Here is a 24,242-nt window from a genome sequence, read left to right as displayed (position 1 = left end):
AAATCAACATACTTAATAGTAACTAGGCACAGAGGAAACAATAGGCAAATAGAAAAAGTATAATAAATTAGGGCAAGGAACAGTGTTGTGGCTTGTTAACATTGGCAGTGGGAGAATATATCCAAAGCTAAAAAGTGAAATCCAGAAATAAAACATGGTTAATAAGTATATCACCCCACCGCCCACCCCCAATGATGCCAAGAATTGTTTTTATAACCTTGTTTCAAATTGCAGGAAATAAGGGAGCTACCTGTATCTTGTGGGAGAGATATAAACATCTTCCTGAAGCTCTGACCTGACCATTTTCATAGGAAGTAATACAGGGTGTATAGGGTTAAGATTGAGAGAGAGAAGGTACAGAGTGAAACCAGGAAACAAGGTAGGGGTACATTGTCCAAGGCCATCACACCTAAATGAGTATGAGATGCTACCATCCGTCCTTCAGCAGTATGTATAGATCAGATCTTGAAGATGGTCTATCTGGGAGTGTTCCATGCTTCTCTCCCCCTGGCTAATCCCATCTGCCTCTGTTGGTAGAGATTCTGCAGCACAGGACAGGAAGGCAGTTAAGGGTGTTTGTAACAAAAAGGGCAAGTAAGGCCCTCTCAAGTCATTATATGAAGTTTATTGTGACAGTAAACCGCTGCTGTTGCTTCCCCATAGTTTTCTCCATTTCATGAAAACTAACTTTTCCAAACTAAGATTTGATACATCTAATGTGACAAAGGCTTTGTTGCTACTTATGAAACTGGAGCATTTCTGTGGTTTATGGTGATAAAGCCGAATATTTGAAAATCAAACAGTTTTGGGAAGCCTGGAACATGACTACCATACCCAGAGATGATTACCAGGGAGTCAGAGTTCTTAGGCCTCTGGGGAAGTGGTACTTTCTTCAATAACTCTTTCTAACTTTATTATGGAAATTTTCAAAAAATACAAAAACAATAGTATAATGCACTCACATGTACTCATCACCCAACTTCAACAATTAACTCATGGCCAATTTTCTTTCATTTCTACTTTCTCACACTGCCCCTTTCCACTAGATTAAGCTAAAGCAGAATTCAGACAATCATTTAATTTTCTATCCATAAGTATTTTAGTATGCATCTCCAAAAGATAAAGACTATTTTAAAAAACATAACCACAATAGCATCATGCCTACAAAAAAAACACTATTAACAATTCCTTAATATCAAATGTCCACTAAGTATTCAATTTTCCTCAACTGTCTCATAAATGTTTTTTTAGTTTGTTCCAATCAAGATCCAACTGGAGGCCATTTATTTGCAGATGGTTTATGTCTCTTAAGTCTTTTTTTCACCTGTAGATTAATCCCTCCATTTACAAGGGTCTTAGAGGGATGTTATTTCCCCAGCATTGTCTGTTAAGGCTTAGACCCTAATTCCTTGCTGATGAAAATAAAGGGAATTTTGGAACATGAGAGCAAAATATTTACCTACCTTAGTAGGTCACCAGGAGCTTGGCCTAAATATCCTCAAAACCCAAGGTGTAAAAGTGAACTTAAAAGGCAAGACTGGACTTTTCATTTAATAGAGCTCCTTACAAACCTCTCTTCTCATTCCCATGCTCTTTTCCTCTTGTTTCCTGGATCAGAATCATAGTCTCATAAATTTACAAAACATTATTCTGCTGTTGCTCTTTGGAGAAATGAAAATGGTTTTTCCTAGTTCAAGCAGTACCCCTATCCAAAATATATATTCCATTGAAAATCCCTTTCTGTGAAACTCCTGGGAATGTCATTTGTGTCCACATCCTTAGTTCACCCTGGCCAAGACCTCTCAGTTTAAAACCTTTCATTACTATGTGACCTAATTTTTAAACCCCAAACCAGGAAGGTAATCTGACAGTCATATTATCAGAGTGACACCACTCTGGAAAACTGTGTACCTGTGGTTACCACACTTGAAACCACATCATTCTCCACTGGTTATATTCTATCACTTTAACAAGAGACCAGAATGAGCCATTAAGTGTGCAGGCCTAACTGTGTGAGTTTTTCATGAGCAGACCAGTTAGACTGGCCAGGGCTCACCTGTAGGGCTGGTAGCTGGAAACCAGGAAGACCCTCTAGTGTGGTTCTGCTCTCCCTCTGACCTGGAGGATGGAATTAAATAGTGAAAGATAACTACCTGGGGCAGTTTCTCAGTATTGTTATTTATGCATCAGGATAAATAAGTGGTTCTTAATCTGCAGTACACTACTCAGAAGGGAAAAGACTGTTAGCTAAGCAATTCAAGAGGTGGGTTATAAAGTCCATTCTTTTACTGTGAGGATGGGGTGGTGACACAGAGGTCTGAGATTTGAGTTTAACTATGAGCAGAAAGATGTAGAGACAATATAAAGATTTTGGTGAGCTATGAAAGATGACAGCCCCTTATCACAAGGACTGGTAGCAGAGGTACCTTTTGGGAAAACATGAGGAGAAAAAATGATGCTGGTTTTATCATTCTCATTCAGCACTAAGCTCCCAGCAATGCTGCAACATAGGGATCTCAAAAGAAACAAACAAAAAGCCAGTTTAATTCTACAGGCCAACCTTCTGACTAAAGAGCAGAACTCTACTCCTGGTGACAGGATGAGTGATATTTAGGCACAATCCAAAGCCTGCCTTCACTGTGAAGGAAATGGGGTAACTCTTAAAGAATATTAAGGAGTCAAACTTGAGACAGTGCTTTTTTCAGGGGCTGGGGTGTAAAAATCCCAACTTCTTTGCCCCTTGAAAATCTTCATTTTAGTGTATATGTCAATGGTTGAAGCTCCACTCCTTTGGGAATGTTATTTAACTTACCTAAATGATTGGGGGTGAGGACTCCTGTTTGACCTGAATCCCCACCACTTAGGGATGGTCTGAAAGAAAAAATCCCCTGTCCGGAGGAGGCAGATGAAGGTCTAAGGAGGGGAAATAAAAGCATCAGCAGAGAAAAGGAAAAGTTAAAGTAAAAGCCATGTGTAAAGGAAGGGCCTACACATTTAAACCAGAGAGGGAATGAATCCCCTGCTTGCAACTCAGAATACAATTAAGTAATTCAGATGTATATTAGACACAGTACTGTTCAACCTTCTCTTTTGTTTACAAGGTAGATTATAAACTTCAGTGGTATAGGCCATTGGAGAAGTAACCACAGGGCTGCTGGCAGAATGTCAGTGGGAACAGATCTCAAGTGAAAGGAAGCAGTATTACTTACCTATAAGATAGGCTGTGAGTGGAAGCTGGTGAAGGGGTTCCTGAAAAGCATAAAAATGAGCCTATGAGATAATTCATGAACCAAGAAGAGATCCAGGTATTTGGGGGGCCAGGGCAAAGGAACAGGGGATCAAAGATTTTGGTATATATGTTAGACTTGGGGGCTAATGGCAAGTGAAAAAGCCCACAAGTCACCTAGCAGTGGATCATAAAGGTGCTTTCCTCTCCCTTTCATGAGTTTATGGGCAAGGATCCATCACTGCCTTGTTGCACTCTAATGTATCTGTGCCTTGGTTTCTCCTCTAAGGTGAAGATTATCAGAAAGGATGGCTAAAGACAAAGGGTCATTAAATTGGCTGGGAGTGACAGAAGTAAAAATATAGAGTAAGGACCTCCACAGATTCTCTCCATAACAGGAATGAGAAAACTGGCAGAAACGGTCAGAATCAACTTCTTCTGAATTCTGGAAATTAACAAAGGGCTTTTAGCAATCTGGGGAACGTTTATTCCAGAAAAACAGCTGAATGTGAGTAAGAACAGTGAGTTTTGTGACATTTTAACTTGCCCTATTCCCATTTCTCCCTCTCCAGCTCCATGGTAGCCTTGAAAATCAACAGTTTGGCAGTCATCATAGGGGATGGAATGGGGTTGGAGCTCTTTCAAAACCTCATTCCCAGAGAACTGTCATACTTGACCTGCCTAGCTGTTCACTGGAAGACTTCACTTGCAAGGCTGCCTTTATTTGACCTGACTTGGAGCCAAACTTACCAGGACTTGGAGCTTAAGAGTTCACCAAGTATGAAAAGCCTTTTCTCCAGGAGTGTTTGTTGCAAATAATTAGAGGCACTTGTTTAGGCTGCCTGAGGAGGTGAATATCAGTTGGGGCAAACAATAGGCTAACCAAAAAGCATAAAAGGAAAAGCTGTGGAATGACCTGTCCACCGGGATTTTGAAAAGGAACAACAAGTTCTTGGGAATCTAGGCCATGTGCATGCACAGGGCTGTGTGCATGCTCAGGAAAGATTGAAAAGGCCCTAAGCTCTCACCTTGGGACTACCTTGAGGTCATACAAGCAGAAAGTGAAAGCTAAGGCACAGTCGTCAGCTGAGTGTTGAAGGTGCACCCCAACACACAGTCCCTCAGCAAACACTGAAGGATTTATTGGTACTAGGTGTTTAAGGAAAGCTCTGTCCAATCATTAGCTGAACACTAAGCTAACCAAATAGAGACTTCAGTGGCCACACAAGAAAGAATACAGATTTTACAGAATCAGTTTTAGAAAGTCACTAAACAAACAATGACAAACAGCAACAACAACAACAAACCTTGGGAAGGGAGGAAGTATCTGATTCTTAGAGTTGCCATGCTATATTATTTAGCTGTCCAGTTTTCAACAAAAAATTATGAGGCATGAAAGAAACAAGAAAGTATGACCTATGTAAAGGAAAAAAGCACAAGCAATAGAAACTGTCTTTGAGGAAGCCCAGATACATTGGATTTTAAAGACAAAGTCTTTAAACTAGCGGTTCTTTTTTTTTTTTTTGGCCACGTTGACAGGCATGCGGGATCCTAGTTCCCTGAACAGGGATCGAACCCATATCCCCAGCAGTGGAAACACAGTCTTAACCACTGGACTGCCAAGGAAGTCCCTAAATCAGCTATTTTAAACATGTTCAGTTAGCTAAAGGAAACCGTGTCTAAAGCACCAAACAAAAGTATGAGAATGGTCTCATCAAATAGAGAACACTAATAAAGAAATATTATATTAAAAAGAAGCAAATATAAATTCTGGAATTGAAAAGTACAATAACTAAAATGTAAACTTCACTAGAGACATGAAGTCAGAAAAAAGAATCAGCAAATTTGAAGATAAATCAATTGAGATTATCCAGTGTGAAGAAGAGAAAGAAAAAGGAATGAAGAAAAATGAACAAAGCCTCAAAGACCTTGGTGGAATACCATCAAGCACACCAGCATGTGCAAAATGGGAGTTCCAGAAGGAGAAAAGAGAGGACCAAGGGCAGAAAGAATTATCTGAAGAAATAATGGCTGACTACTTCCCAAATTAGATGAAAACATTAATCTATACATCCAAGAAGATCAACAAATCCCAAAGAGGATAAATCAAAGAGATCCGCACCTAGACTCATCATAAACTGTTGAAAGCTAAAGGCAAAAAAAGAAACTTGAAAGCAGCAAGAGAGAAGCCATTCATCACATGAAAGGGATTCTCAATAAAATTGGCACTGATTTCTCCTCAGAAACCATGGAGGCCAGAATATAGGAGGATAACATATTCAAAATGCTGAAAGACTGTCAATCAAAAATTTTGAATCCAGCAAAACTATCCTTCAAAAATGAAGGATAAATTAAGACACTCCCAGATGAGTGTCAAAATTAAGAGGATTCATCACTACCAAACCTGCTTTACAAGAAATACTAAAGAGAGTCCTTCAATCTTAAGTGATAGGACACCGGACAGTAACTCAAATCTACATGAAGAAATAATAAATATCACTGGTAAAGATAACTACATTGATAAACATAAAAGTATAAGTGTATTTTTGTAACTTCCTCCTATCTGATTTAAAAGACAACTGCATAAAACATAATTATAAATTTATGTTGATGAGAACACAATTTTTAAAGATATAATCTATATAATAACAGCACAATGGAATGGAGAGGGGAATGGAACTATATAGGAGAAAAGCTTTTGTATACTGTTGAAATTAAGTTTGGTATTAATCTGAACTAGATTGTTATAAATTATGATGTTAATTATAATCCCTAAGAAAATAACAAAAAATATAGTGAAAGAAACAAGAAAGAAAGTAAAATGGTACACTAGAAAATAGCTGTTTAACACAAAAGACAGCAAAAATGGAGGAAGTGAGGCACAAAACATACATATGACATATAGAAAACAGGGACTTCCCTGGTGGTCCAGTGGTTAAGAATCCACGCTTCCACTGTAGGGGGCCCAGGTTCAATCCCTGGTCAGGGAACTAAAATCCCACATGCTGTGTGGTGTGGCAAAATAAAAAAAGACACATAGAAAACAAATAGCAAAATGGCAGAAGCAGACTTTCCTTATTAATAATTACATTAATGTAAATGTATTAAACTCTCCAATTAAAAGGCAGAAACTGGCCAAATGGTGAAAAAAGATCCAACTATACATCGTCTATGAAAGACTCACTGTAAATTCAAAGACACATATAGGTTTAAAGTAAAAGGATGGAAAAAGATATTCCACGCAAACAGTAAACAAAAGAGAGCTGGAATGGGTAATATCAGACAAATGCACTTTAAGACAACCTTGTTACTAGAGACAAAGGTCAAAATGACAAAAGGGTCAACCCATCAAGAAGATATAACACTTATATATGAACTTAACAACAAAGTCCTAAAATACATGAAGCAAAACCTGACAGAATTGAAGAGAAAAATAGACAATTCAACAACAATAGAGCTTTCAATACCCCACTTTCAATAATAGATAAAACAGCAAGACAGAAGATCAGCAAGAAAACAGAAGATTTAAATGGCACTATATACCAACTAAATCTAACAGATATCTATAGAACACTCCACCCCACAACAGCAGACTACACACATTCTTTTCAAGTGTACAGGGAACTTTCCCCAGGATAGACAATGTTTTAGGCTATAAATTTAAAAGGATCTAAACCATACAAAGTATGTTGTTCAACAACAATGAAATTAAATTAAAATCAATTAACAGGAGGAAATTTGGGAAATTAACAATTATGTGGATAATCAACACTGCTAAGTAACTAATGGGTCAAAGAAAAAAAAATCACAGAAGTTAGAAAATACTTTGAGATGAATGAAAACAAAAACACAACATACTAAAACTTAAAAGGATGCAGTGAAAGCAGTGCTCAGAGTGAAATTTATAACTGTAAAGGTCTATATTAAAAAAGCAGATCTCAAGTCAATAATGCTACCGTCCACTTTAAGAAACGAGGAGAACTAAACCCAAAAGCAGACGGAAAGAAGATGATTAGGGCAGAAATAAATGAAATAGAGAATAGAAAAATAATAGAGAAAAATCAAGAAAACCAAAAGATGGCTCTTTGAAATGATAAACAAAATTGACTAATCCTGTGGGGTGGGGGGAGGGATAAATCAGGAGGGTGGGATTAACACATACATATTACTATCTATAAAATAGATAACCCTAGCAGCACAGTGGTTAAGAATCTGCCTGCCAGTGCAGGGGACACAGGTTTGAGCCCTGGTCTGGGAAGATCCCACATGCCACAGAGCAACTAAGCCCGCGCACCACAGCTACTGAGCCTGTGCTCTACAGCCCGCAAGCCACAACTACTGAGCCCACGTGCCACAACTACTGAAGCCTGCGCACCTGGAGCCCGTGCTCCACAGCAAGAAAAGCTACCGCAATGAGAGCACCACAACGAAGAGTAGCCCCTGCTCACTACAACCAGAGAAAGCCCACGCACAGCAACGAAGACCTAGCGCAGCCAAAAATAAATAAATAAATAAATTAATTTTAAAAAAAAACAGATAACAAACAAGGACCTACTGTATAGCACAGGAAACTATACTCAATGTTATATAATAACCTATAAGGTAAAAGAATCTGAAAAAAAAAATATATATATATAGATTCAGTTATATAAATATACATACATATGTATGTATATGTCTGTATTGGGTTGGCCAAAAAGTTCATTCGATTTTTTTCTGGAAGATGGTACGGATATATATATATATCTCAATTGCTGTGCCGTACACCTGAAACTTAGATGATATTGTAAATCAACTATACTTTAATTTAAAAAATTTTTTTAATAAATTTCCTTTTTAGAACTGTTAAAAAAATGGACTAATGTTTAGCCAGGCTGTCCAAGAAAAAAGAAGAAAGCCTCAAATAACTAAAATCAGGAATAAAAGAGAGTATTACTACTAACCTGACAGAAATAAATTGGCTAGAGCACCTACGTATTTCAAAGGGGTGAATAGGAAAGAACTGGAGGGAGGCTATCTGGTGAATTTCAAAAATGGTTATCCAGGAAGAGATCTGTGAATTTCAAAATTGCCTCTTGAGAAAGAAAGGGAAATCCTCTCCAAGTATACTCTATGGGCTGACCAATGCCTTGAAAGACAGTAATAACAGTAATAGTTCTAAGGGGAAAGAGACAAGAAATTAAGTGGGTGGAACCAAAATATTTCTTCACTGGAATATTTTTGTGTTTGATACACAGTGAAAAAGCCAGATACCCTTCAGGCTAACATTGGCATCTAGTTAATCTTTCTTTTAGATCTAACTTCTACTGCCATCTTGTGGCAATTAAAATCCAGGTCAATTATTTTACTTAAAAGTTACTTTCCGTCTCCTGACCAGAGGGTTTCAGTGACTTTCTAATACTCAAGTTTCAAGTTTCCCCTTATCAGTTTAAGAACAGAAATATCATTATTTGAAAAGTTGTATCTGGATACCTGGAACCACTCTCTGGAGAAAAAGTAAAATGGCATTGTATTATGCACAGAAAACCAGAAATCTGCTGGTATCTGCTCAGAATGTGTTGGCTTCTGACTCCTTCCCCTACCCTGCCCCTCTCACCAGTAAAAGAGTCTCTTGGAGTGCTCCTTCCCTGCAGCGCTCTGGCTCCCTGAGGGACAAATAATAAACATTAATAAATATATCCTGATTCTCTGGCTTCCATATTTCATGCTATGGCTATACACTGAAGCATATGTTTTTCTCCCAGAGTGGGTACGTGACTCCAGGAAAGATCCACACTTTATTCCTTCCAAAATGAACATGATGGACACTGTTAATGCAGTCCACTATTTTCACCCCTATTCATTCCGAGTCATGAATTAGGTCAGCTTCTAACATCAGGTCTGAATTGCTGAAAGAGAGTCCATGCAAGGCATCAGATAATTCATGCCAAAACCAATATAAGTTTAATATTCTTGCTTTAATCTTGGCTTTAATTTAGCATTAGAAATCTCAATCTGAAAAGACAATGTGAATATTTCTTACCTGTCCCAAGTTACTAAAGCCAGCCCCTCTATAAGGGATAGTCTCCACCGAAGAGGACCGACTGTATAAGGCAAAACAAAAAGGAAAAAACAAACCTGGTATTAAACTTTTACACAGACATAAAGTCTCCTCAGTCCCTGTCTCAGCCGTATCTAGGCATTTCTTTCATCTTGCATCTTTTGCCAACAGTTCTAATGCTGCTGTGTAGCTTTCTACTCACCTGACCACTTGGCTGCTATGCTGAGAACTGGGTCGTGGAGTAACTGAAAGGGAATAAAATGCAGAATGAAAAGTTGCCATCAATGGTGCGCCCTGCTTTGCCTAGCCTACATGTTACAAGTGAGTGTCCAGGAGTATGGCCTTTTCATATCATACATAAGATTCGGAAAATCACATTATACTTTCTGAGAGGAAACCATCTTCCACATGGGAAAAGGATGTTTACTCATCTCACACAGATATTTGGGCAAAACATGGTCTCTACCTGACTGTGATGGAGAAGTAATGCCCACTGGTCGAGGTGTGGTTGACCTGCAAGGAAGGAAAAAAAAAAAAAAAAAAGGCAGCTCTATTTTCTCTAAGCAGAACTTAGTGCCACCTTAGAGGATCAATCCGGTCATTATTTACAGAAATAACAGCCTTCTCTCTGAGCACAAATTGCTTACTAATCATGTATTACAGGTATTAGCCCAAAATACAGAGGCACGCTTTCCATATGGGACTCCTTGGCTCTCCAATTCCCTAAACGAAATCTTCTCCACTTCTCTATTGCCCATAATAGAAGTTCTGAAGTCCTTCTTTCTTCCTTCCCGTAGTGCCTTACCAGGTACTCTCAACTTTACATATATCTATCCATCTGTCCATCCATTCATACATCTGCCATTCCCTCACTCTCTCCATCCCCTCTTCCATCTACCCACAGACGTTTACTTAGTGCTCATATGTCTTAGATCCTGAACTTACAAAGATAACTAGAATATGGTTCCTATTTTTGAGAGGCTCACAGGCTAGTGGGAGAGACAAAAAGAAAAAGAGCAACATAAGTGTTATAATGGGTATGTCAAAAGTACGGAAGTGGGCTTCCCTGGTGGCGCAGTGGTTGAGAGTCCGCCTGCCGATGCAGGGGACACGGGTTCGTGCCCCGGTCTGGGAAGATCCCACATGCCGCAGAGCGGCTAGGCCCGTGAGCCATGGCTGCTGAGCCTGCGCATCCGGAGCCTGTGCTCTGCAAGGGGAGAGGCCACAACAGTGAGAGGCCCGCCTACCGCAAAAAAAAAAAAAAAAAAAAAAAGTACGGAAGTATGATAGAACACTAGACTCTAGCTTCTGTGAGTCAGGGGCCATGTCTTTTTAATCCACCAATGCAGAGCTGATATTAAAAATATATAATAACTGGTAGGGTACAGACATCTACAATTAGAATAATCAGTGATGTACACCCAACACCTAACACAGTGCTTCACCATCAGTAGGTACTTAATGAATATTTATTGAATAAATTGATATAATAGAACATCTAACTCTGCCTAATAAAGTGCTGACAGAGGAAATGACACATGAGTTCAATTTTGAGGGGTGAGTAGGATTTCATAAGGTGACGGTCAAGGGTGAGCATTCATCCAAGATTTTAGTTCAGCACTTTTCAGTGAGGAGCTCTTTCTTGGAGAAGTGAAAGATGAATTCATAAACCATTCCCTCCACCTCAGAGCCCACACAGGAGCTACAGCCAAGTGCCAAGAAAGGATAGAATTCACTTTGCTGTACAGCAGAAACTAACACAACATTGTAAAGCAACTATACTCCAATTAAAAAAAAAAAAGAAAGGATAGAAATTTTCAAAGAGGGATGGTATGGGACCTGATAAAACTGACCTGCTTCCTTGGTACCAACTTGGAGATCCCTGTAGGTGAAAAAAATGGGAGTGAAGGAAGCTGTAGCTCAATGGTCCCAATCAATGGATCTTACTCGTCAGATAGCTAAGCTGCAATGTCCTCTAGCTGTGGTTACTAAGATGCCCAATAGAAGAAAAAACAGCAACAGTGAGTGTTTCCTCAGAAAATTATTAGCTTTGGGGGGAGAAAATTTTAGTTCCTCTTCACAAAAACATATTGGGAATCCTGTAGACTGATACATGTGGGGAAATATAGAGAGTCTATGGGGAGAGCAAGGAAAATGACAGGATTACAATGTGCTAGAAGAGTTAAAAGAGTAAGATCAAAAGGAACATTATATAAACACAAAGGACAATCTTGGGAAGAGACAAATGTCCAGGAAATAGAGTTTGAGGGACAGGTAAGGTCCTGAGGTGCCTTGGGATTCTTGAAGACAAATTTTAAGTTACCACAGATATCTCTTCTATAAGAGAGCTTCCCATGTGTTATGCCATGACTCACTGATATTCGAGAATAGGTTACCACTGTGCTAGATTTTGTCCTTTCATCCCTCCAAGGTCTTCTGTGGCCTCGTCCATTTACTACAGTGTGCTTGCTGTACAAATATTATCAGTTATTACCAGCCATGATGTGAAAAAGGTTAGGAAACACTAATTCTATTCAGTCAGCTAGATAGATGGGCCAAGTAAGAGAGAAAATAATAGTATGGAAAATCTATTTCATTCACCTTTAGGATGGCTAGCAATTTCTTCAGTTCTCCATTCTCTTTCCTTAAGACTGACAGCTCTCTAGGCAAAAGATGGAAAAAGAAACAATCAGCTCCAGCAGGTCAGTGGGATAAAAAACCTGATTTTTATTATCAACATCTAGTTAATGCTTCTGGAGAGATGCCTGACACTATACAAGGTGTTTCTGTCAGAGATCTAGTGATTCAAGGGGGCAATGGCAGGGTTTTTGTGGTGAGAAGAATCAGGTGGACAAAATAAGCAGTCACTTGGTATGATTTCAGAAGTTTACACAGAACTGCATTTCCTCTCCACACATTTTCCCCTGGTCTGCTGATGTCTGAAAATTTCCATCAGGGATTCCATCTTTTAGCTTAAGATTTCCAAAACACATGGACTTCCCTGGTGGCGCAGTGGTTAAGAATCTGCCTGCCAATTCAGGGGACACGGGTTCAATCCCTGGTCCGGGAAGATCCCACATGCTGTGGAGCAACTAAGCCCATGCACCACAACTACTGAACCTGCGCTCTAGAGCCCATGAGCCACAACTACTGAGCCTGTGTGCCACAACTACTGAGCCCATACGCCACAGCTACTGAAGCCCGTGCGCTCTAGGGCCCATGTGCTGCAACTACTGAAGCCTGTGTGCCTAGAACCCGTGCTCTGCAACAAAAGAAGCCACCGCAGTGAGAAGCCCCAGCACCACAATGAAGAGTAGCCCCCGCTTGCTGCGACTAGAGAAAGCCTGCATGCAGCAACAAAGACCCAACGCAGCCAAAAAAAAAAAAAAAGAACCAAAACACACCCTCCTAGAGGTAACATTTTAAATCTGCCATCAATATTACTGTGAAAAATTCATGTCTGATTTCTCTGAAGAAGTAGTTTTCGACAGATGGAAGTAAAAGGGGAAAGCTATAAAGTAGGGAAGGCCCCTTGAGGGAAGAAAGAGAAAAATAAAATGGAGGGCTTCCCTGGTGGCGCAGTGGTTGACAGTCCGCCTGCCAATGCAGGGGATACGGGTTCGAGCCCTGGTCTGCGAAGATCCCACATGCCGCGGAGCAACTGGGCCCGTGAGCCACAACTACTGAGCCTGCGCGTCTGGAGCCTGTGCTCCGCAACAAGAGAGGCCACGACAGTGAGAGGCCCGCACACCGTGATGAAGAGTGGCCCCCGCTCGCCACAACTAGAGAAAGCCCTCGCACAGAAACGAAGACCCAACACAGCCAAAAGTAAATAAATAAATAAATAAATTTATATTAAATAATAATAATAATAAATAAAATAAAATGGAGATTGAGAGACCAAAAATTCTGTACCTGACTTAATCAAGACAAACATAAACACACATGGAGCAATTTTTAGGCTTTGGAACCATAAGGAAATAAGGGCTACAGCTTCTATGGAAGAAAAAGGCTCTCTGGTGATTTCATTCGTCACTTACTTGTCCTGGTTTGTCAGTGTTTGCTGTGCCTCCTGCATGGCTGCTTCTAAGTTGGTAATTTTATGCTTATAAAAGGCGATGAGGAGATCTGTTTGCTTCTTCTGGAAAATCCACACCTACTAGGGAAAAACAGACCTTTGACATACAACCCCCATAATTCCTTTCCCCTTACTTGTAGCAACAAATGGAAACCCATCAATTCATACTCTATTACTGATCATTTTCTTCTGGAGCATCTGACCTAACTCATGATTCCCTAAAACTAGGGAAAGCCAAAGCTTTTCATTTCCAGAAAAGTGCCTTCCTAATATCTTAATGAGAACATTCTGACATAGAATGACCCTTTAAAAATATAACCATCCAACTTGAGCAAGAAGAGTGACAACCAAAAAAATGTTTCCAAGCTTAGAACTGGTTCTGACCTTACTTGTTTACTATTAGCTTGGACTCAGCTTCCACATTCCTAGCTCTACAGAGCACTGGTAACCAATTTACTTTCCCTAAGATACTCACACATAGACACTTGTAGGCTGTTTATGTTGCTACAGTAAAGGGCAAAGAGGCACAGGAGATTACCTATTCCTGAATTTTATTTCTGGCCATGGGTAAATAATTTTATCTTTTGCTTTCATTTACCATTTGATATACTGATGTGCCTATCATGGGATTACTGAATCAGATCAAAAGTTAATATGTGGAAAGTATTTTAGCTTTGTCAGGTTCTACTTTTGAATACACAGCAGTATTCAGGTCTCATTTGTTTCCTCCCTACTCACACCGTAAACCTTTTTTCTTAGGTCCTTCCTAGATCTGGTACTTTTGTCATAAACTTTTTGTTCTCATCTAATTTGCAAGTTGCTTTTGCCACCTTACTAAAGAATTCTACTTCCAAATTTATATAGTCTCTACACTCTTTCCTTTCTACTCAAAAGCAAACTAAGCTAATTCTACACAGATAAGAATTCACTGTAGTCTATTTTTTTAAAGTTGTTCTTGTTTTCAATAAAAGTAAAACATATTCATTTTAGAAAATTTGAACAATGCAGAAGCAGAAAAAAGGCACTCAATCCTGGGAGTTATCTAAAATGGCAAAGGGTTGGCGAGCAATAGATATTACGGATAGATACAATATATAGCCAAGAGACCTACTAACCTACGTGCCAAAACTACCTTGGTGCTCAAAGAGATTTGAGCAAAAAAGAATCCTAAAAATGCTTCCTTATCAAAAGCAAGGGGACTTCCCTGGTGGTCCAGTGGTTAAGACTCCACGCTTCCACTGAAGGGGGCACAGGTTCGATCCCTCGTCGAGGAACTAAGATCCTACAAGCCACGCGGCACAGCCAGGGAGTTAAGTTTTGGGTTGCACAGTTTGTGATCAAAGCCTCTCACACTGGGGTTTAAGGTTTCTCGACCTGCTCAGTAGTGATAAAGAACTCAACTACACTGTTTCAGAAGTCTTAAAAACTGACAGATAAACTTTTTCTTTTCAGGTAAAATAATCTTCAACTAAATAAAACCTTTCTTCAAAGGCACCATTGATTATCTCAGTTGTTCAGTCTTTAAATTCAGGTGAGGGATGGGAAACTGATCTGATCTATTTATGAGATCAGGCCTTGACCTGATTTTATTCAAACGATTTATATGGTAGTTATTTAAGTATGTTAGCAAAACATATGACTTCCAAGTCAGCCAACTAATGATCAGGGCCAGCTGCCTGTATTTGTAAATAAAGTTTTACTGGAATACAGTCATACCCATTTGTTTACAGATTGCCTGTGGCTGTTGTTCTGTGCTACAACAGCAGAGTTGAGTAGCTGCAACAGAGGTTGCATAGCCTGCAAAACCTAAAATATTTACTAACTTTTCAAGAAAAAGTTTGTCAGTCCCAACACTAAATTTATGAAAGTCTTTCTTGGGCTTCCCTGGTGATGCAGTGGTTAAAAATCAGCCTGCCAATGCAGGGGACACAGCTTCGAGGCCTGGTTGGGGAAGAGCCCCCATGCCACGGAGCAACTAAGTCTGTGCACCACAACTACTGAGCCTGCGCTCTACAGCCCAAGAGCCACAACTACTGAAGCCCGCGTGCCTAGAGCTCATGTTCCACAACAAGAGAAGCCACTGCAATGAGAAGCCCGCACACCACAACCAAGAGTAGCCCCTGTTCACTGCAACTACAGAAAGCCCGCATGCAGCAACGAAGACCCAGTGCAGCCCTAAATAAATAAATAAATAAATAAATAATTTTTTTTTAAAGTCTTTCTCTGTATTTTCGTTTATCTTTTTTTTTTTTTTTTTGGCCACACCATATGGCATGTGGGATCTTCGTTCCCAAGCAGGGATCAAACCCATGCCTCCTGTATTGGGAGCGCAGAGTCTTAACCACTGGCCCACCAGGGAAGTCTCTCTGTATTTTCATTTGTGCCTTTTGCTCTGAATTTGTCTTTTTTTGTGAACCTATATCTTTCCCTCTCTTTTTCTCAACCTCTTCTCTCTCTTTATTTCCTACTCTATTTGATGCTCGATGTTGTCTGTTCTTCCTATTTGTATTTACTTAATGGACATTTATGTTACTTCCTCTTAATTTTAAAGTGGATGGGCCCAACACAATGGGAGAAAATGTTTGCAAATCACATATGTAGTGAAGGACTTGTACCTAGAATATATAAAGAACTCTTACAACTAATAATAAAAAGACAATCCGACTTAAAAATGGGCAAAGGACCTGAATAGATATTACTTTAAAGATGACAAACAAATAGCCAATAAGCACATGAGAAGATGCTCAACATCATTAATCATCAGAGAAATGCAAATCAAAACCACACCGAGATAGCACTTCACACCACTAGGATGATTATTATAAAAAAAAGACAGATAAAACAAGTGTTGGTGAGGACATGGAGAAATTAAAACCCTCATACACTGCTGGTAAAAATGTAAAATGTGCAAGCACTTGGGAAAACAGTCTGGCAGTTCCAAAAGTTAAACATAGAGTTACCATTTGGTCCAGTGATCTAATTCCTATGTATATATCCAAGAGAAATGAATATATGTCCACACAAAAACTTGTATACAGGGCTTCCCTGGTGGCGCAGTGGTTGAGAGTCCGCCTGCCGATGCAGGGGACACAGGTTCATGCCCCGGTCCGGGAGGATCCCACGTGCCATGGAGCGGCTGGGCCCGTGAGCCATGGCCGCTGAGCCTGCGCGTCCGGAGCCTGTGCTCCGCAATGGGAGAGGCCACAACAGTGAGAGGCCCGCGTATCGCAGAAAAAGGAAGAAAAGAAAAAAAACTTGTATACAAATATTCATAGCAGCATTATTCATAATAGCCAAAAAGTGGAAATAACCTAAATGTACCTCTATGGATGAATGAATACACGAAAGGTATATCCAGCTATATAATGGAGTATTATTTGGTCATAAAAAGGAATAAAGTACTAATGAAGTTCTAATACATTCTACAACATGGATAGACCTTGAACACATTATGCTAAGGGAAAGCAGTGCAGGATTCAGACAATAAATAAATTATATAATGTTAGAGATAAGACCTATGATGAAAAATAAAGCAGGGTAAGAAGTAGACTTGGGGCTGCTATTTGAGATATGAGAGTCAGTAAAGGTCTGACTGAGGAAGAAAAATATGAGCAGAAGCCTGAATGAGACAATCTAGACATTACTTGGATCAGTTATTCAACTTCACAGATTGGGAAAACACATTTTCAGACATTGCTGACTTCACCAAACAGGCACTTCACTCAAGTGATGATTAACTGACCCTTTCCATGTATTTTATCTTGATTACTTGACCATGTGTAATTGGTCCCATGATTAGGCAGGGTAGAATTCAGACTACATATAATTTCTCTACTGATCATTAACTAACCCTTGGTTTAGTTATTAACCATAGGTCTGCTCTTTCTCTTGTTCATGTGACCTTGTTTACATTTCTCCTTGAGTCTCAGCTGGATTTTATCTCCCCATAATGTTAAATAGTATCTCAAATATGATGGTTCACCCAAGCAGCTAAAAACAGGATGCAGTGAAAGCCTTAATTTCCCTTCCTCTATCTCCAGAGTCAGGACCGAGGGGGAGACACCAAAGAAAAATTAAATCTACTATCTTCAGCTAAACATGACAAAGGACCATCTTCACGTTTAATAAAAAAATATTCTTGTAAGAACGAGAAGAGTAGAGAAGAAAAATAGTGATAAAATCTCAAGAAATGTGCCCAGATAGCAATCCCATGAGGCTATGAAATGATCTTGGTGGAGAACTGGAGAGTGGAAGGGAAAAACCAAAGTTTTTAGAATTTAGGAACTTTCTCAAATGGTTGTCCTGTCTCCTCTTCACTTCCTTCCACAATTCTATTGCTCCTGACCAAGTCAATGGCATGACAACATATCACGCATCAGGAAAAGAAAAATATCTTCCAAAATTCAGGCAACCTATTATAAATACTAACTGAAGAATTAAATATATATGTGTTGCTAAGAGAGGTTATTGAAAAATAAGAGTGGAGAACAAAAACCCCTTTTTGAACTTAGGTCTATAAGCAAAAGCTTGAAAGTTTGGCTACTAAATCCATTGTTTGCAGGGTCAGGACTGTATATTCAAAGCAATTTTTAGAAGATTCATTAAATGTGCGAAGAAAGAAGACAAAGCTCTCTAGAACCTTTTTTATCCTCAAAAATTACTAAATAGAACTAGGAATCACAAGGCAAGATGTCAGCTACATAGTAGTTTTTACAGCCTATCACAGATTCTGGGTGAGTAAAAAGTTAACTGTTGAGATTTGTATCATCAGGGAAGAAAGCAAACAGGGCAGCCAATTTCTCCCCATTGTATACAAATATACAAATGCAGTTTAAAGAGAACCTCTGGAAAAGAAATAAGATGCAATTATAACTTGCTTGGAAAATCAGATTTTCTTCACTTTTATTTCTCATACCTGAGAGATGTGACTAAAATACTGCAAAGCTGTCTCCACGGGGCTTTTGAAGTACATCTTCTCCTGAGGCTTCATCTATGAAGAGAGTAAGACATCCACAATGGAATGAAATAAAATACAGGTAAATATGGTTAAAGACATAGCACCCTTTCTAAAGCACCAGGTATTATTTCACTGTGCTAAGAGGGCGATCACTATTGCGCTAGGAGATGTATACTACATAGCCTAATCCTTACCTCGTGCTTCTGTGACAGTAGCCACAAATCCACAAGTAATTCTTTTATCTCTAGTTTACCTCCTTGTTTTTCAATTGCTATCTACGCATTTTGTTTGTTCCTTTTTTCTTTCTTTTAAAAAAAATATTTCAGTTTTTTTTTTTTTTGGCCGTGCCACATGGCTTGCGGGATCTTAGTTCCCTGACCAGGGATTGAACCCAAGCCCCCATGGTGAAAGCTCCAAGTCCTAACCACTGGACCACCAGGGAATTCCCCCAAAATTTCAGTTCTTAGCCACTGTATTCTTTGTATAGTTCCTACACACCAGGAATGGGATAAGATTGTTTGCGACGGGGAGGAAAAACTTACATTATCAGAAAGAGCCAGATACTTGCAGGCAGTTCCACAAACAGCACATTTTTCTAGCGGGGAAAGGGAAAAAAAATGTTTGGTTCTCATGGGCATGAGGTAAGATTTTCCTAAAGTACATGATAACAGTCAAGTAGGCTAGCTAATGAAAAGAGGGTTCTTACTGAATTCAAAATGTCACTGTGCTATAAAAGGACATCGACTTGAGCTCCATTCTCGAAATCAGTGTTTCAAACTTGTATGTTGATGAGAAGTAAGGCTTTCACACTGTACCTCTACCCATCTCCCTTTTTATAAATTCCCAGTTTTCTTCTGCAGGTGAGGGACAGTAGCCTCCCAGCAGGAGTACAGGGGTGTACATTTACTAGAGTCTGGGAAGAGTACCAAAGATCTCAACTTTAAGTTATTATTTTTTATTCTATCTACCTGACAGTAGGCACACATTAGGCACCATAAGAAACTCTCCAACTATTCCTGCTTTGTTCTCACTTTGCTAATATTCCTGGATATTGTTTTGAAGCTCTCCTACTCTCATTTTCTAATTAACCCAATCTGAAAGATGTGGAAATTAAAATTCCTAATCTTCCTGTGAAGTTAAAATTTTAGTAGTGGTGCTGGTTATTGATTAAGATAAATGCCATGTCCGGAGAAAACATCACATGACATATGCTTCACCGAGACAAACCGCTCCAAAGTGAGCTGCTGTTACCATAGTAGTAGCTTTGTTACATTAGCAGATAACTTAAAAGGGTCATGAGATTCACATAGAGAAAAAGCTTCTCCAGAGGCTACCTAACCTGACTCTTCTTTCCTTGGGGATGAAGTTTTTCCCCGTCTTCCTTCCATATTATTGCCAGAGTGAGCTAGCAAGTGCAAATCATTCTTCTATTTAAGAAAAAGACAAGACAAAGAAACTTCCACAGCTCTCCATCACCTGCAGGATAAAGTTCAGGTTCTTTAGCCTGGTATATAGAGCCTTCCATCATATGGCCACTACCTACCTCTCTAGCCTCATCTCTCACCATTTCTTACTTTATCCTTTTATGCTCTACCAATCCCAACCACATGTACTTCCCTGTACTAAGTTTAATGATGTTGTATTCCTTTACACATGCTGTTCTCTTAAACCAGAATGATCTTCCCTGCCTAATTCACTTGGCAGACTCCAGTTTATTACTCAAAACTCTATTGAAGCAACACCTCTTCTATGAAATTTTCCCTGATCAAAACACCCTAAGTCCCTCTTCTGGACCTACTACCCAGAATACATACCTACAGAATATAATACGTACCTTGTAAGTATTTTAGCATTAAGAAAAAAAGACACACCTTAAATTTGTCTCTTCTAAGACTTAACAGCTGCAAGAACTTGGTCAACTCACCTATTTGAACCAGCTCCTCATTTGTAAAATGGGTCTACTAATAATTACCTCCTGGGATTGTGGTGAGGATACATAAAATTGGTACACATGAAAATACTGTTTAAACCACAAAGGTATCACCCACCACTATCGCCATCGTCAACATTTCTAATTAAATTGATTTCACAGATTATACTACTTCCCATTAGAAATGGCTCTTGTTATCAACCACTTTCCCAATTTCTATTCATTATTTTTATTTTTTCTCTTTTCTCTGATCAGTCTGATAACCTTGTGGCTTTCCCTGCCACAGGCTTCAGAACACTGACAAGCACCTTTTGATATTCAAGTAATAGATAGTCCATTTGCTAAATCATTCCTTTTAATGGATTCCTCCGATTTTCATAATCAACAGTTTCCTATTATACACACACCACCTTCGGCCTACTAAGTGATTTTTATTCCAAGTTACACAGAAAAATGGCTAATCATTATTTCTAGGTTAAAAACATTTTTGCCTGAATCTGAAAACAGTTAAATCACTCACCCAGAGTCAAACACTTTTTACAGAAAATATGGCCACAGCTGGTGACAAAGAAATGGGCCCCATCTTTTCGGAAACACAGGTTGCAGTGAAACCAATCCATTCTGCAGCAGAGAAAGAGAATAAGCTGGGGCATAACATAATTATAGCTGTTCCAAAATCTACTTAACAATGTTTGCTTAGTTTCTGCTAACTTACTGGGATGTGGGCATATTATTATGGGTATTCCAATTGGATGTGAGGAAGTACATATACCTCTGAAGTGAAAAAAGCAGACTGAAGACTATGCTATGCCATTTTCTAAAGAGAAAAAGTATACATATCTAGAAGAGTAATAGGACAATGATGATTTTTTTTTGAATGGTGAGACCATGTGTATGTGTGTGTGTGTGTGTGTTGCCTTTACACTTTTTTTGTTTACTAAATTTTCTGGATTAATTCAGGCACTAATTTGTAATTAGAAAAAACAATCCTAAAAAAAAGTCTATTTCTTTCCTAATAGTTTCCTGTGATACAGCAATATGGAGCAAGGAGGAGGTTGTAGACCAAATATACAAGATCACATATTAGCCACTTGGGACACATTTTATCTAATGGAAACATTGTTTATGAATGATGTCTCAGCTTTTCACATTTCCTTCTACTCCATAGAAACTCAGAATCATAGATCTGGAAGGGATCTTGAAAATCATTTAACATTTTTTCCAACCCCATCATTTTTCAAAAGATGTATCTGATATTCACTGAAATGTAAGATTTTAAATGAAGACACTGACATAAAAAATACAGAGCTGAGGGCTTCCCTGGTGGCACAGTGGTTGAGAGTCCGCCTGCCGATGCAGGGGACACGGGTTCGTGCCCCGGTCCGGGAAGATCCCACATGCCGCGGAGCGGCTGGACCCGTGAGCCATAGCTGCTGAGCCTGTGCGTCCAGAGCCTGTGCTCTGCAACGGGAGAGGCCACAACAGTGAGAGGCCCGCGTACCGAAAAAAAAAAAAAAATACAGAGCTGACACATTGAGCTTTAATTAGTTCATACATTTAATAGATTTATGCTTAATTTCATGAATATACTACAAGAATGTAATATATATTAGTTTAATTTCATTTAAAATTAAATTGGGGGAAAAATCAAAACAGAAGGTAAAATTTTTCCCCACTGAAGTCTTTTTTCTTTTGAAGTCTTTTCTTTAAAAAAATTTTAAAGTAGTTTATGGAGACATTTGCTCAAAGAATATTGGCTGGTTTGTGCCACACTGTAATATTTTTGTCACATAAGGGCAAGATTCACGATAAAAACTTACTGAATAAACGTTTCAATGCAAAGACATTACATAGAGGCATGAGCTTCAGATACCTATTTGTTGCTCACAGATACACTAACTTCTACCAGAAAGTGAGTCTAAAGAACTACTGAAAAGGTCACAGTTATATATGCCCTGGTTTGTTTAGGGGAAGCAAGAACAATTTTAATCAAATGCGCTGACCAAATGAACCCTTTAAAAGAAGGGCTGTTAACAGGATTTGTGAGGGCAAGACTCGTCTGATTTCTAGGGGTGATGGAGATTTAGCAGAGTCTCAGATTTACCAGTAGCTCTTTTTTAACTACATTCCCTACCTGTTTGGCCGCAGTGATCCCAAAAGGCCTCGGATCTCACCGAAATCAATCAGTTCTCAAGAAATGGCGGGAAAATATACAGCAAGCCTGGCACCGGCGAGAGGCAAGAGGCTGGGCGTGGCCCGCGGCGCTGTGTGAGAGGCGTGGGCGGGGCCCAGAGCTTGAGCGAGGCGTGGGCGGGGCCGAGAGGCAAGAGTGCGTTTTCTTTTTTTTTTTTTGCGGTACGCGGGCCTCTCACTGTTGTGGTCTCTCCCGTTGCGGAGCACAGGCTCCGGACGCGCAGGCTCAGCGGCCGTGGCTCACGGGCCCAGCCGCTCCGCGGCATGTGGGATCTTCCCGGACTGGAGCACGAGCCCGTGTCCCCTGCATCGGCAGGCGGACTCTCAACCACTGCGCCACCAGGGAAGCCCAAGAGTGCGTTTTCTTAATAGTCCGGGAAAATCTACCTCATTTAAGATTGGGAACAAATAAGAAATATGATCTAATCCCATACATGCTATGGAAACAAGGTGAAAATAAACCTAATAATGTTCAAGCAGACATAACACACTAGAAAAATGTGGTCACAAAGCAGATGAAAACTTTAACTTAGTATTTTTTCTTCTCTCTTTCTTTAACCTAATATTTTTAAGGGAAATAAAATAATAGATGATTTGCAAGAAAAGCATAAATCAGAAATAGAAAAGCTAAAAAGTGATACGGGTAGAGAAGAGTCGTGTATTAAATGAGAACTAACCAGTCTCAGGAAAAAAAATTTTTTAACTTTTTTCAGAAATAAAAAAAGCACATTTAAGGGCTGAAAGGAGAATGGTTTTTCTAAAAAGAAAGATAAAAGTTTTCAAGAGAAAGTGATAGATATAGAGAACAAGCAAAAGAGATTTTACACACACATTTATCCTCACAGGGAAAACCAGAGCAATGTATCAGAACAAATATTTAAAACAAAATTTTGAGAAAACTTTCCTGAAATAAGACTTAAGTCTACATATTGCAAAGGCCTACAGTGTATAGGAGAAAACTGACCCAGAACAGTTTAAACCAAAACATTTTCTAGTAAAACTATTAAATTAGTCTTTAAAGATAAGGAAAAACCCGTTTGAGCATCCAGACAAAAAGTACTAGTCATTTATAAGGAAAAGAAAATTAGACTGGTGTCAGACTTCTTTACAGCATCATTTTATGCTAGAAACAATGAAACTGCATTTTCAAGATTTTCAAAAAGAAAATATGATCCAAGAGTTTTATATCCCCTTATCCTGTGTTCAGGTGTAAAGGCTGCTGACAAAAAAATCTGAACATTAGCTTTTCCTGAGGAAGCTGCTAAGTAATGGTTCTCAAGCGTCTTGGTCTCAGAACTCCTTTACCTTTTAAAAAGTACTCAGGTTGTGGCGCAGCGACTACTGCGAGATGGAAGTGGGCTCGGCGGCCGAAGATGGTCGGGATGGTCCCCGGGAGCGGCGAGGCTTGGGTGAAGCTGAGAGGCCGCAGCAGAACCACGAAGTGTGGCCTCAGTCCGGGGCAGACCGGTTACCAAAACATTCCTGCTGGTTGGATCTCTGGCTCTTCGTCCTCTTAGACGTGGTGTTGTTCTTCTTCGTGTATTTTTTGCCCTGAATGGTTTGCCTGGTACCTAAATTAAGAATTTTGGCTCCTGGAGTGGATCCTGAAAATGACTACAAACTTCTTGAACAAAGAAGACAGGATTGTGCACCAGAAGAATTTCAAACTCTAAGGGACCTTCATTTCATTTTACACATTCTGTTATTCTTTGCGGGGACTATATTAAATGGGTAATGATCTCAGACATTCATAGCTAAGTTCTTAAAACTTGGCTCTGATTCACGTTTTAAAACTTTTTACAGGTTATCTGGTGGCTT

General features: G+C 39.4%; 1 protein-coding gene across 1 annotated transcript; it reads right to left on the bottom strand.

Annotated features, from left to right (window-relative positions):
• Nucleotides 1-441: 441 nt before the first annotated feature.
• RNF212B (ring finger protein 212B) lies at nucleotides 442-22,585 on the bottom strand. Its single transcript, XM_081227664.1, has 15 exons — nucleotides 22,366-22,585; nucleotides 20,752-20,852; nucleotides 18,844-18,896; nucleotides 18,260-18,334; nucleotides 13,307-13,422; nucleotides 11,868-11,928; nucleotides 11,120-11,148; nucleotides 9,733-9,779; nucleotides 9,469-9,511; nucleotides 9,249-9,309; nucleotides 8,823-8,871; nucleotides 3,210-3,249; nucleotides 2,813-2,913; nucleotides 2,057-2,118; nucleotides 442-542 (listed from the first exon to the last, which is right to left on the bottom strand). Exons 2-15 carry the CDS (start codon nucleotides 20,849-20,851, stop codon nucleotides 477-479), a joined length of 903 nt encoding a protein of 300 aa, XP_081083790.1. The 5' UTR covers nucleotide 20,852; nucleotides 22,366-22,585; the 3' UTR covers nucleotides 442-476.
• Between the last annotated feature and the right edge of the window lie 1,657 nt (nucleotides 22,586-24,242).

The sequence above is a fragment of the Mesoplodon bidens genome (genome assembly GCF_964165515.1).
Source record: "Mesoplodon bidens genome assembly, chromosome: 3".
Lineage (NCBI taxonomy): Eukaryota > Metazoa > Chordata > Mammalia > Artiodactyla > Ziphiidae > Mesoplodon > Mesoplodon bidens.
This window is presented reverse-complemented; position numbering and strand designations above follow the sequence as displayed.

Coding starts and splice junctions, on each gene's coding strand:
- RNF212B (XM_081227664.1), bottom strand. CDS start 20,851: ATGGATTGGTTTCACTGCAACCTGTGTTTCCGAAAAGATGGGGCCCAT. Junction 18,335..18,843: donor ATCTGGCTCTTTCTGATAAT/GTAAGTTTTTCC, acceptor CTCTCTTCATAG/ATGAAGCCTCAGGAGAAGAT. Junction 2,914..3,209: donor ACTCACAGCCTATCTTATAG/GTAAGTAATACT, acceptor TCCCCTCCTTAG/ACCTTCATCTGCCTCCTCCG.